This window comes from Lycorma delicatula, chromosome 12 (assembly GCF_047948215.1).
Source record: "Lycorma delicatula isolate Av1 chromosome 12, ASM4794821v1, whole genome shotgun sequence".
In the NCBI taxonomy this organism is placed as follows: Eukaryota; Metazoa; Arthropoda; class Insecta; order Hemiptera; family Fulgoridae; genus Lycorma; species Lycorma delicatula.
Window position 1 is genome coordinate 1,290,564 of NC_134466.1, and position 13,887 is coordinate 1,304,450.

The 13,887-nt window shown below is 30.2% G+C and overlaps 1 protein-coding gene across 1 annotated transcript in view; it reads right to left on the reverse strand.

The window, feature by feature from the left end:
* The window catches only part of Mcm7 (minichromosome maintenance 7), a 44,037-nt gene that overhangs the window by 14,135 nt on the left and 16,015 nt on the right, over window positions 1-13,887 (reverse strand). The window contains exons 5-7 of the mRNA XM_075380166.1: window positions 13,680-13,817; window positions 10,069-10,251; window positions 6,378-6,591 (exon numbers count right to left, since the gene is read on the reverse strand). Coding sequence (XP_075236281.1) covers window positions 6,378-6,591; window positions 10,069-10,251; window positions 13,680-13,817 — 535 coding nt within the window. The remainder of the gene's footprint in view (window positions 1-6,377; window positions 6,592-10,068; window positions 10,252-13,679; window positions 13,818-13,887) is intronic.

Here is a 13,887-nt window from a genome sequence, read left to right on the forward strand (position 1 = left end):
AAAACCTTGGGTTTCAGACGATATATTGCAGCTGATGGATGAACGTAGAAAATATAAGAATGCTAATGATGAAGAAAGTAAAAGGAACTATCGGCAATTAAGAAATGCTATAAATAGGAAATGCAAACTGGCGAAAGAAGAGTGGATTAAAGAAAAGTGTTCAGAAGTGGAAAGAGAAATGAACATTGGTAAAATTGACGGAGCATACAGGAAAGTTAAGGAAAATTTTGGGGTACATAAATTAAAATCTAATAATATGTTAAACAAAGATGGTACACCAATATATAATACGAAAGGTAAAGTCGATAGATGGGTGGAATATATTGAAGAGTTATACGGAGGAAATGAATTAGAAAATGGTGTTATAGAGGAAGAAGAGGAAGTTGAGGAGGATGAAATGGGAGAAACAATACTGAGATCTGAATTTAAGAGAGCATTAAAAGATTTAAATGGCAGAAAGGCTCCTGGAATAGACGGAATACCTGTAGAATTACTGCGCAGTGCAGGTGAGGAAGCGATTGATAGATTATACAAACTGGTGTGTAATATTTATGAAAAAGGGGAATTTCCGTCAGACTTCAAAAAAAGTGTTATAGTTATGATACCAAAGAAAGCAGGGGCAGATAAATGTGAAGAATACAGAACAATTAGTTTAACTAGTCATGCATCAAAAATCTTAACTAGAATTTTATACAGAAGAATTGAGAGGAGAGTGGAAGAAGTGTTAGGAGAAGACCAATTTGGTTTCAGGAAAAGTATAGGGACAAGGGAAGCAATTTTAGGCCTCAGATTAATAGTAGAAGGAAGATTAAAGAAAAACAAACCAACATACTTGGCGTTTATAGACCTAGAAAAGGCTTTCGATAACGTAGATTGGAATAAAATGTTCAGCATTTTAAAAAAATTAGGGTTCAAATACAGAGATAGAAGAACAATTGCTAACATGTACAGGAACCAAACAGCAACAATAACAATTGAAGAACATAAGAAAGAAGCCCTAATAAGAAAGGGAGTCCGACAAGGATGTTCCCTATCTCCGTTACTTTTTAATCTTTACATGGAACTAGCAGTTAATGATGTTAAAGAACAATTTAGATTCGGAGTAACAGTACAAGGTGAAAAGATAAAGATGCTACGATTTGCTGATGATATAGTAATTCTAGCCGAGAGTAAAAAGGATTTAGAAGAAACAATGAACGGCATAGATGAAGTCCTACGCAAGAACTATCGCGTGAAAATAAACAAGAACAAAACAAAAGTAATGAAATGTAGTAGAAATAACAAAGATGGACCACTGATTGTGAAAATAGGAGGAGAAAAGATTATGGAGGTAGAAGAATTTTGTTATTTGGGAAGTAAAATTACTAAAGATGGACGAAGCAGGAGCGATATAAAATGCCGAATAGCACAAGCTAAACGAGCCTTCAGTAAGAAATATAATTTGTTTACATCAAAAATTAATTTAAATGTCAGGAAAAGATTTTTGAAAGTGTATGTTTGGAGTGTCGCTTTATATGGAAGTGAAACTTGGACAATCGGAGTATCTGAGAAGAAAAGATTAGAAGCTTTTGAAATGTGGTGCTATAGGAGAATGTTAAAAATCAGATGGGTGGATAAAGTGACAAATGAAGAGGTATTGCGGCAAATAGATGAAGAAAGAAGCATTTGGAAGAATATAGTTAAAAGAAGAGACAGACTTATAGGCCACATACTAAGGCATCCTGGAATAGTCGCTTTAATATTGGAAGGACAGGTAGAAGGGAAAAATTGTGTAGGCAGGCCACGTTTGGAGTATGTAAAACAAATTGTTGGGGATGTAGGATGTAGAGGGTATACTGAAATGAAACGACTAGCACTAGATAGGGAATCTTGGAGAGCTGCATCAAACCAGTCAAATGACTGAAGACAAAAAAAAAAAAAAAAATACATAAATAAAATTCCTTGTCTATGATTTAAGATAAACGGTGAACGATAAAATGTTGAAGTTGTTTTTACTGTACAAATGATAGAGTAATAGAAATAAATAACATAACTAAATGAATGTTTTCTAACAAGATGAATGAATATATATCAAGTAAAACTTGTGAAGATTTCATTAGGTTTTATATATTTCTGATATAATTAAAAGCTTTAGTTTTTAATTATACTAAAAAAAATCTGCATATGTTAAAATGTATAAATACTCACAAACACATAACATAAATATAAATTACCTCTCACATATGTTAATGTCAACTTGCGGTAAATCATTTGCCGGATAATTTATGTATTCTCTTTAAATAAGACATTTTCATAACTTCTCTAACATAACAAGGAAGTTGATGTCTTGCCTACAAAATTTGGGATCAGATTAAAATCCCTTTTCAAATAAAAATAGAAAAAATAAATAATTTCTTGTGTTGTTATGGAGTTCAAAATTTCCGAAAATTGTGCAAAATTATAAAATAATATTGTATTGTCTTTATGGAGAAAATTCATTGAAAGGTGTGAAAATCCCTTTATATTATACAATTAAACGAAGCCTGTAGATGCTTATTTATATTTAACAAGGTGTACAAAATAAGTTAAACAACCTCAGTTTTGTTTTATACTCGTCTCTACACAAATATTTATTTTGCACAAACTACAACATTTATTTATTATCTTTCTCTCCCTACATCCACCCATTTCATAGGCACAGTCCTATGATTAATAGGACTGTCTAACTCTTCTACTTTTTAATGAATTTTATTATGTAAAAATAACGCAGGCATTGCAAAAAATGCGATCTGTTTGACGTGGAGTGACAAAGTTTGAAGTTATTTAACTTGTGTTTCTTTGAAATAAACAATATTTAAATTAGAGGTTATTATTGATAAGTTCAAATATTCTTTTATATTACAGTGTTAAAAGAAAGAGAACAGGTCTACAATTTCAGCAAGATGTACCTAACACTGTGAGGATATAGAGGCTACTTTAAGAACAATGTTTATCAGTCACTTGGTTTCTGGGAATGAAATGGAAGCGAATCACCATCACGATCTTAAGAATTAAGTATGTGATTTTTTAAACGAAAACGAGATGATTGAGAATTGAAAACAATCGCAAAGAAAATCAAGACTATAAATAAATATGCGTGGTTTTAATTATATTTTTTCTAACAGTATTATATTTTAACATCTGCATATATTCTACAGTCCACAAAATCAGATAATCCTGAATGCCCTAATATACGAACCGACTACTTCTACTTAGAAAATGCCACAAGCATATTATTTTCTCCAGTTGGCTCACAAATTTAATCGACCTGAGCAATTTTCAACATTAACACTTTTATTTCAGAAGCTTCTACATTCTTAGCATTTCTAGCTTTGCTTCAGTTTTTCTGTACACATGTTTTAAAATTTAGTTAATCTTTCTAATTCTTCACACAAAAGTCTGTTAATGAAAGAAAGCTCTGTTACAGAATTAATCATCTACCTTTTACTCAAATTGAGTAAAATAAAAGTTCACTAAAACTAAGTAGTTTATAAAACTAATTTTTTTAAACAATAGAGAAATACTGTTTTATGCAGAGGTAATAGTGTAGCACATAGAGAAGTAAATGAAATCCTTACAAAAATGATTGCACAGTATGAAACATAAAAACAGACTGAATTGAAGTTAAAATGCTTTAAAACAAATACAGCAGGTAATCGTAAAAAATGAAAAGGACTGTTAAAAAATTTATAAGTAAAAGTAAAGCGTAACATAAAATTAAATAAAGGATGTTGTGGGGGCTCAGTCATATTTAAAATGTAACATGACAGTCTTATACTTAAAAAAGAAAACTAAAGATACACTCAAGAACTTATAATAAAGAAAAAAAGAATAAACATTGTTTATTTATGACAAAAAAGTGAATTTTATATACACTTATCAAAGAACAATACCTTTTAGTGTCCTTTTTCAACGCTTTTAAGTTCTAGGATTTTTTATATACCCTTTTGATTTTAAATACTGTCATAAATAAATTTTGAGAATGTCGAATTTGGAGAGCGTGGAATCGATCGATATAAATCTACCTTGAAATAAAATTCCCAGGAAGTATATTTCTGTACGGACATCCACACAGAATGTGTACCATTTTACTGGAACTATAGTCTTATCTCTTAGTTTTTGTCATTTAAGTTACTCTAGGACAAAATTTTCTAGCATTCAACATAACATGAAATGTAACTATATAAGTGGCTACCTCCATAAAAAAAACCAAATGAAAGAAATATCACACCAAATAATTAATTTATTATATTTATTGTTAATTTAGTACGTTTAATAGTACAAAACTTAGTAATAATCATATCTTTGAAGAACACAATATTTCTAAAAAAAAAATCTCCCAGACTAACATTTTTAATCTTTTCTCAAAAAATCATACCAAATTTACTTTTCAACCTTGATGTAATATTTTTTTTTTTTTTATTAAATTGAAGCTCAGAAGTTGGTGCTTCTACTAAATTTTTCAAAATTATTTATTGAATACTGTCACATTTTCCCTATTTTTAAAATTTTTTCATGAACTAGCAAGGAAAAGATTATATCATACAAACCTAGCAAAACATATATATAATAAAAATAAAATTATAAAACCAAAATTCACACATACAAAAAAGGGTTTTGTAGTGCTAGTATTTGCTACAAACTGTGGAAAAAGTTATCTTAAAACTATAGCTTCCCACATAGACAACAGCTCAATACATTGATTATAGTAAACTGATAAAAAATCATTAGAATTAAACAGAACTAGCAACTAGCGAAACCAGTGAAAAGAAAATGAACTGTATTGTTTTATACTGAAGTCGGCAAACAAGTAGGAAAGGGAAACGGTATTTAGACCAACGGAATCCCCGCACCGTATCTCATCTGGTTGCCAATTGATGGACTAAAAAATTGCGCATATATATGGCTGTCGACTGGAAATGCTAATGAAAAAATCGATTCTTATTTTGGTTCGTAAAAAATAATTAGTACAGGGTTATCATAAAAGAATGGTGCCGTTTTAAACATGCTTTAAATTAAAACAGAATAACTTACAGTTTATGTTTTTTATTTTTCAAATTTGTCATCTCAAACATTTTTTTACATAATTAATAAATTTCAATATGTGCGCCCTTAGTCGCTCGACAAATGTCCAAACAATAGTCAACTTCTCTCCAAACATTAGTTAACATTTCTTCGTTAACGGTTGTCATCGCTTCATCAATCCTGTTTTTTAAGCGGTTTAAATCACAAATTTTTTGCGTATAAACAACGCTTTTGATGTAACCCCGCAAGAAAAAATCACAAGGTGTCAGGTCTGTACTCCTTGGAGGCCAAAGTACGGGTCCTTGCCGGCCTATCCATCGATTTCCAAATTTTTCGTTCAAAGCATCCGTGACTGATGCATTGAAGTGTGGGGGAAGCACCGTCTTGTTGGAAATGAAGTCGATGAATGTTTTCGAATTCATCTGGCTGAGGAAAGCAATAATCGGTTAACATGTCGAGATACACGACTCCATTAATTGTTTTTTCAGTGAAGAAGAAAGGCCCTATTACATGATTTTTCATCGCACCACACCAAACATTAACTTTAGGCGAATCGCGTTGTTTCTCGATAATTGCATGTGGGTTTTCAGAGCCCCATATTCGTGAATTGTGTCTGTTAACACATCCATTCACATGGAATGTAGCTTCGTCTGTAAAAATTATATCATCTAAAAACAATTCGTTTTCACTTAGTCTGTCCAACATTTCAACAGCGAAATCTTAATGTTTTACACCATCATCGGGTTTCAATTCCTGCAGTATCTGAATTTTATAAGCGTGTAATTTCAGTTTTTTACGTAAAACTTTGTGAACTGTTGGTTTTGGAATACCTAATTCGACACTTTGATGAGGGATGGACTTTCCAGGACTTCTAATTGCCGATTGTGTAATTAGTTCAACCGTTTCGTCTGGTACACTCGGTCTGCCGGTTGATTTCTATTTCTTAACCGATCCGGTTTCTTCGAATCTTTTGAACCAACGAGTTATGTTATTTTTGTGTGGCAGATCTCTTTCGAATTCACGTCGAACTAAAATTACGGATTTTAATTCGGCCATCAATAAAACACACTTTGCTTTGTCTTTTATCCGAGAACATAGTAACTCGCTAAACTCACCGCAACAAAAATACAAGAACTGACGTTGTGGTTACAACTGCTAATAAACAAACTTTTGGGTCGGAGGCTTTCAGGGATACCAATATAACATCTAGAAATTTCCCAACAATCTTCCTATGAATTACTGAAACCGCACCATTCTTTTATGATAACCCTGTATTTTAGGCACAGGATAAAGGGAAAAAATAAATTAGGTAATAAGAAAAAACTAGAACTCACCTCTTATTTTCATTCCATTAGGGTTACGATCAACACCTCCAACCAGCAACAACAATAATGCTTTTTTAACATCCTCATGTCCATATATTTCGGGTGCAAGACTAGCAGCCAATTTAGAATAGAAATTATCACCTAAAAGTAGATGTATTTCATGTTCAGTAAGTTCACCTTTCTTATTTGTATCATCTTCAATTTTACTAAGGAATTGTATTTTCTGTAAAAGGAAATTAATGTTGAAATAGAATTGAGTACACATAAAAAACAATTTATTAAGACCAGTGCTATAATAGAGAAAACCATCACATAGACTCTTTTAAAAGTCCCAGTATTATTTAAAAATCATTTATTTTTATTCTATTTATTAAATTCATAATATTATTTGAGAATCATCTTACAAGACCCTGAACCTCTTCATCTTTTTTAAAGGGCTTAAACCTTATACGGGTAAAATTGACATTCCTTATACGGGTAAAATTGACATTCAGTCCAGAACTAGGTGAAGTATGACCCCTCCCATTTTAACTCCTTTGAGATCACGGCAACAAACTTTAATATCATCAATGCCCCATCACTATGCCAAATTTGAAGATGATTAGTTCAACAAAAACTGGGTTATTTCACACACACATACCCACATGAATCAAGAGAATTGACAATCCTTTTTAAAGTTTATGCCACAAAATAACCACTGGAAATGTAAAAAAAGATTGACTTGTACACCTATATTTATCAAAATTTAATTAATATAAGTAATAGTGTAAAAATATATATATATATTTTTTCATATATAAAATTATTACACATATATATATATTTTTGTTTTTAGAGATTTTAAAGAAAGTTAAGAATCCACAAAAAATTATATTTTTTTATATTAGTATTATATTTAATTAAAAATAATATATTATCGATATATTGGTATGCAATTCTTAATTTCTGACCAGTATGGCAATATCAGTTGATACATTGTTATTCAGTAAGACAAGTTTTAAAGAAATTTTTACATTATAAATTTTCCATTCAAATCACAGTTGGTATTTTTGCAAAACTATTTACCTTAAAAGATGAATTAATTTTAACTACATAGGTTGTCTAGAAAGTAAGAACCATTTGCCCAACACATGCACGCAGCTTCACTCATAACAATGAGTAAAGCAGCTGGTCCGGGTTATTCTACTAACACTGCATGAAATATCCTAGCAGTAATGTGTCACAGAATGATTTTGCGTGTTTATAATGACTAAGATAACTGATAATCCTGCCGACTGTAAGGCATGACCAGTCATGTTTTTGAACGGTTAAGGTGTTCGTCCTGCAGAAATTAATCGTCAAATTACTGCTGTATATGGTGACAGTATAACGAGTGAAAGAGAACATTTGTTTATGATGTGCAACGCTCAGGAAGCCCTACTCTCATTAAAACAGCTGAAAGATTAAATATTGACAGACATGTTAAACAGAACTGGCGTTTCACATTAGATGCACTAAATGATAAATTTCCTGTATGTTCAAGATCTGTTACGTGAAAGTGATGATGACTTCAAGACAGCTGTTAGTGAATGGCTTAATGGACAGGTGGCAGACTTCTTTAATGACAGCACACAATTGTTAGTGCCATAATTTGACAAATTCCTGAACTTAGGAGGTGACTGTGTGGAAAAATAGCTTAAAAATGTAAAATATGATGCAAAGAATTTTTTGTAAAACAAAATTGATCTTTACTTCCTGAATGAACCTTGTATTCTGCTACATTTATCAAAAATAAAACTACAAACACAAAATATGATCTTAAATAAATACAAGAAACTAAAAAATAGCATCGCTTACAATGCCAGACACTAAATTCTGGTACATTTTATATTAATTCGGGGAACCTTGAAGCTGCTACTGGACACTGCCTAATCGTAATATCACTTACTAGTTTAAGATGACTTAATGATTATCATATAATATCATATCAAGGAATGTTTAGTCTGGGCTTGTAATAATTGGTTGAGCTATTATACCATATAGACCTTTAAATTAAAATGTTAACTTTAAAAACTAAAAACAAATTACAAGTTTAGAATGAAGTAAATAAAACTGAAAACCTAAATATATCGGAGAAAGTACGAATTAGAATTTCTCAGATTTGTTTCAGGTTGGAAATAACAATGTACAATATACAATTAAAACTTTTTGTCTTCATTGAAGACCGTTTATGTATATACAGTATCCACGCATGATTGTTTTATATGAGAATTAGAAAAGGATTACATTTGTTTGATCTGAAATAAAAGTAATTAAAATCTATCTTGACAGCAAAGACATGATTTCATTCACAACTGAAAAAAAACAAAACAACATAATAACAATTATGCACAGAAAAACTGTTGTTAAAAAGTATTTCTTACTGTATTACACTGCAGCAGACATCACAAAAAATGTTTAAATTTTAAATGTTATAATTCTAAATAGCCACTAGATGAAAATAATCAATGTCACATAACAGTGAAACGAGCAGATATTTTCTACATTACTGTATTGTAAATTGCAATTTATTTTAAGAAAATTTGTAGAAGTTAGAGCAAATTAAGTATATAAAGTATCCTGGTTTTTCTTGTTATATTAAATGTGCATTTTCAATGTTCTAAAACCAGATTCAGAGGTAATATGAGAAAAATTTATGTAAAGGATATTGAGGAACTGAGTTTTATCTGCCGCGAAAGTTTTTTTAAAAAGTCTGATTACTATATTTTTAAAGAAATTAAAAAAAACAAATTACTTTTTTTGCTTTAGTAAATATAAGAATCTTTTAACAAATTAAATAACACTACTACAATAAATATACAGTATCAATCTAGGTGGAAAAAGTGTTGTGAGGTAAAGAATTTCTATTAAAACAGGGAATCTCAACTATCAGGCATAAAAAAATACAACTAATTTACAGCAAGTGAGAACAAGTCTAGATTCCATATGTTTATATGAAGCTACTCAACTTAAATTTTTCTTTAACAAGATGGTTGAGATTCATAAAAAAAAAATAATGGAAACTCTTTCCTTAAAAAACCTTTTTCTATTCTATTAATTTAAGAAATTATAGGACAATATTATTAAAATACAAAATTCACCATAAAAATATATTTATCATTATGGACAGTCTAAATAACATTTTTGTTAAGTAACTGCAATATCGAAACTCAACAGCTGAAACAATTTTTTAAATAGCTAAATACAGAAAAAACAAAGTCGCTCAAATCTTAATTCTTTTTTTATATTCCTGCTAAATAGATTCATGGAACATTGGAATTCTGATCTCTTAGTGGAGTGATTGTTTCACCTTTTATACAGGAAATTGCTAAGCATTTTTAATGCTATAAATTTCCATCCAATATACCTAAGCATAAGTTTCAAGCTTATGTAATAAATTGGCCTATAAAAAAATCCAACTATAAAAAACAACAGACTTTCCATTAAACACCTACACATTTTTTGAAATAAATTACTATTCACTACTGTAGTACAGATCTTTTAATACAATATAAAAGCCAATTTTTCCACTGTGTTTTGTAAGATAAAAAAAGTCTTTAAAGACAATATTTCTCTTTTGTGATGCAATTCATAGTGTTTACATTTTTTTGTGAAGCATTTATTGAAACAAAAAACAAGCTTCAAAATAAATGGATTAAAGAAAAAATAATCGTATACTTACATGCACTTCAATGTAAGTATCTGAAAGAAGACCCTGAGTGATTTGTCGAAAACCTGATCGAACAAGAGGCAGATAAATTCCAGTAATAGCAATATGATCACCAGGTAAACCTTGACGTGTATTTTCCCCTCTGCATAAAACTGTCAATGTACGTGGTATATTACCAACAGGTACATGCTCGCTCTACGAAAAAGTAAAATGATCATTTAATTATATTTAAATCATAGTTTTTTACCAATAAAAAAAAATATTGCAGAACCTTGCAATTGCAAGTTGGTTGTAAAAGACAGTATCATAGTTTACCTTATACTCACAGATCAAGGGAAAAGTATCAGCTTTTGCTCTACATTGTACCTCAGAAAAAATCTGTAATTTAATTTATATGGTATTAAAAATTAAATATAAAAATTAATTTTTATATTTGGTAAGGTATTAACTGCTTTATAAAAGAATAAAGAGGTTTTGATAAAAGGTTTCAAGAATTTTTATTGTAAAATACTTGAAAATTACATCAGAAAGAGAAAACTATTTAAAGAATTAATGAATGAATTTTTTTAAAAAAGCTACTGGCTACTGATATGATGAAAAGTCTTTTATGATAAAATATGGACAGCAAAATCTTAATGCCATGCTGGCCATTTGATGTCTACGAGCTAATATATCATTTATATTATCAATTCCCAGTAACTTTAATTGTTAGTAAGCATTTATGTTTCTTATTCCAGGTAACAATTTTAAATATGAACTACTGGCTGCTAAATACATTTTTTCTAAGCAAGACAAAAAAAGGGTATTCATTACACTAGAAATTTTGACCCAACAAGTCTTTATAGAACATAATAATTTTCACAGCTGTTATATTTACAACTGTCGCAATTCCCGTACAACATGAATGCAATATGGGCATAATTTTAATTTCTTTACGGCTTTGTTCACACTCCTGTATGACATTCTAATCTGTTGGCTAACAAACAGATTATTCTAATCCGTTGGCTAGCAGAACAGTTTTCAATCATCTTCAATACCAGCTTTTCTAAAACAAGTGACTATATGTAAAACTCTTGACTTATTGGGTACATTTGATCGTGGAAAAGCTACAGCAAAGTCTTTCAGGCGCTTTAAAATAACCCTCAAGAATAAATGCACGTTGAGACTGTGTAAAAGAAATGATAGTATTTTATATTACACCTGCCACTAACAATCAAAATAGGAAAAGATTACTTGTTTGCTAATATGAACGTTATGGCTACACAACCAAGCATTTCCAATCCACCACAATCTGCCAGAATTGGCAATAAAATTGTCAACCTAAAAGCAAATTTCCCAATTCAGGGTCAGGTAGCTTTTTGGCCACCCTGTACCTCAGTGAACTTTTCAGTATATTGATTTATGCGCTAAACATAAAAAGTTACGGTAAATTAATTTTAACAATGATCCTCTTCAGTCGATAACAGCATATTATCACATTGTAATAAACTGTTTATTTAAACATTGTTATATTTACAAAACCATCACTCAGAACTGCTGGGACAGATTTCCCCGCACAATAAATTTCCTTTAAGTCCAATATTCATCATGCATAAAAATCCAGTGAATGGATGTGTAAAATAGTGTATTACTTTCAGGACATGTTCTACTGGTGAAAATAATGAAAAAAAGTTCAAATAAACACAGATCTGGAAACGCTTTGTTTTTGTTACGGCTAGCGATAGATTTAGCCTGGATTTTAGCTCTTTTAATTCGAAGGCCTACTGTAATTTTTTGGACCTAAATTAAGAAGTAAAGTTGATGGTTTCTTACATAATTTGAGCTGGGAAAATCGGATAAAAAGGTGAACTTATCATCGGAAATCAGCTGATTTCAAAGTCAAAGAGTTCTAAGGTTGAAATCTTAGTAAAGGCAGTTACTTTAATACAGATTTGGATACTGGTGTATCTTTGGTGGTCGGACAAATATTAACAACTATTTATTTTTCATTCTTCATTATCAACCCGTTAACAATCAAATTAGTTTCAATTAACTACACGTTTCAGGAACGATCGACCTGAGACTGTAGAAGACTACACTTCATTTACATTCATACATATCATCCTTTGAAATAATACCTTACAGTGGTTCTGGAGGCTAAACAGAAAAAGACAGATACCAGACCAAACTGTAACTGCAACACTTTTTAAGACAATTGATGTAAAACACAAGTTTTTTTACGGTTGTAGTACAATAGATTTGTTAAATGACTAATAAGGTTGAAGATTTAGTAACAAAGCTTGTAGAGAATTTAATTCTGAACAAAATAATGTAAATACAGCCAATAAAAACTTTTAATCTTTTCAGATCATGTAGTCTTGGAACTGGTTATGTGCAGCGTCAGTTTTAAAACGCTGTTACAAAATCATTTTGTATGGCATCTAAGTCGGTTATTTTTTTTTATATTCACAAAGGAATCGGTTTTATTAGACAATTTGAATGACGTTTATACGATGTAAAATGTTTTATTTAAACTAGGAAGAATATGACCATTTTTTTCTCAGAAATGTGCTTGTGTGTGTGTGTGTGTGTGTGTGACTTGTGTATTATAATTGCTATGAGGATTCCGGATTTATTTATTATTTACAAAAATAGCTTATCTTACTAGCAACATATCGATGTATTGAAACACATAATAAATTATGATATATGGCACACAAAAAAAAAAAGAAGGAATTTGTGGTCATAAATACGTCACTTTTACTTGAGGTTTATAAATATCTTTTCTGACAAATGATATCGGTAAACATATAACACACATCGATTTGTAATGAATAACAGTATACAGTAAAAATTGTTTTTTGTCAATCTGAATAGCCTTTTGAGCGGTGGGGATTTTTATAAAACGTAGTTTTCTGAATCTACTTTCACTTATACTAACATATGTGATTTATAACATGGGTTTTTCATCATATTTTGCCCAATTTTCAACCGATTTGCTTGAAAGTATTATTTTTAAAATCAGCAAACTGTTTCGTACACACAAAGCAAAACAAAAAAAATTTCGCTAATAAAAAACGCGGTAGAAATGCACAAAAAAATACTGCAATTAAATTATCGTGATTTTTGTACTGTTTCAATTTTTTTCACAAGAGGGTAGCATAAGACTATGAAGGGAGGCAATCAGATACCAACCTATTCTCACGGAGCGCTAATCAACTGCGGATCATTGTGATGGGAAAGGGTTAAAAATAGGGGTTTTAAAGCAAACCGCATGAAAAATAGACAGAAAATCATATTACTTTTTGCGTATCTAATAAGCATTCTTTTTAAAAACAAAAACGCTAATTACTAAAAACAATTTTAAAATAAATACCAAATTTATAAACATAAAAATAAAACGGTAATTTTCTTGTGTTTTTTTCAGCATAAACAGTTTGGTGTAGAACCGAAAAAATTTCCAAAAGAACTAAATTTAATCTATCTCATACATCACATAACTGTAACGACAGCTAATCTACAACTCATGACATCCAATTAAAATACTTATTACATGTTAATCAGAATTAAGTGGAATAATTAATAATTGAAGAAACACAAGAGAAAAAATGAAGAAACATATTTAACAAAAATGTGAAACTTACTTGTTCTTGTATCTTAATTTCTTGAAATTTAATGAATTTTGATCCACGAGACTGAAGATATAAACGTCCACCAGATCTATTAACACGACAATCTTCACTTGGACACATAGTAACCGGCATAAATGATAAAGAATTAACCTGGAAACAAATATATATTATAAAAATTAACCTTAAATGTCTTCAGAACATATATGTTTTATATTAATAA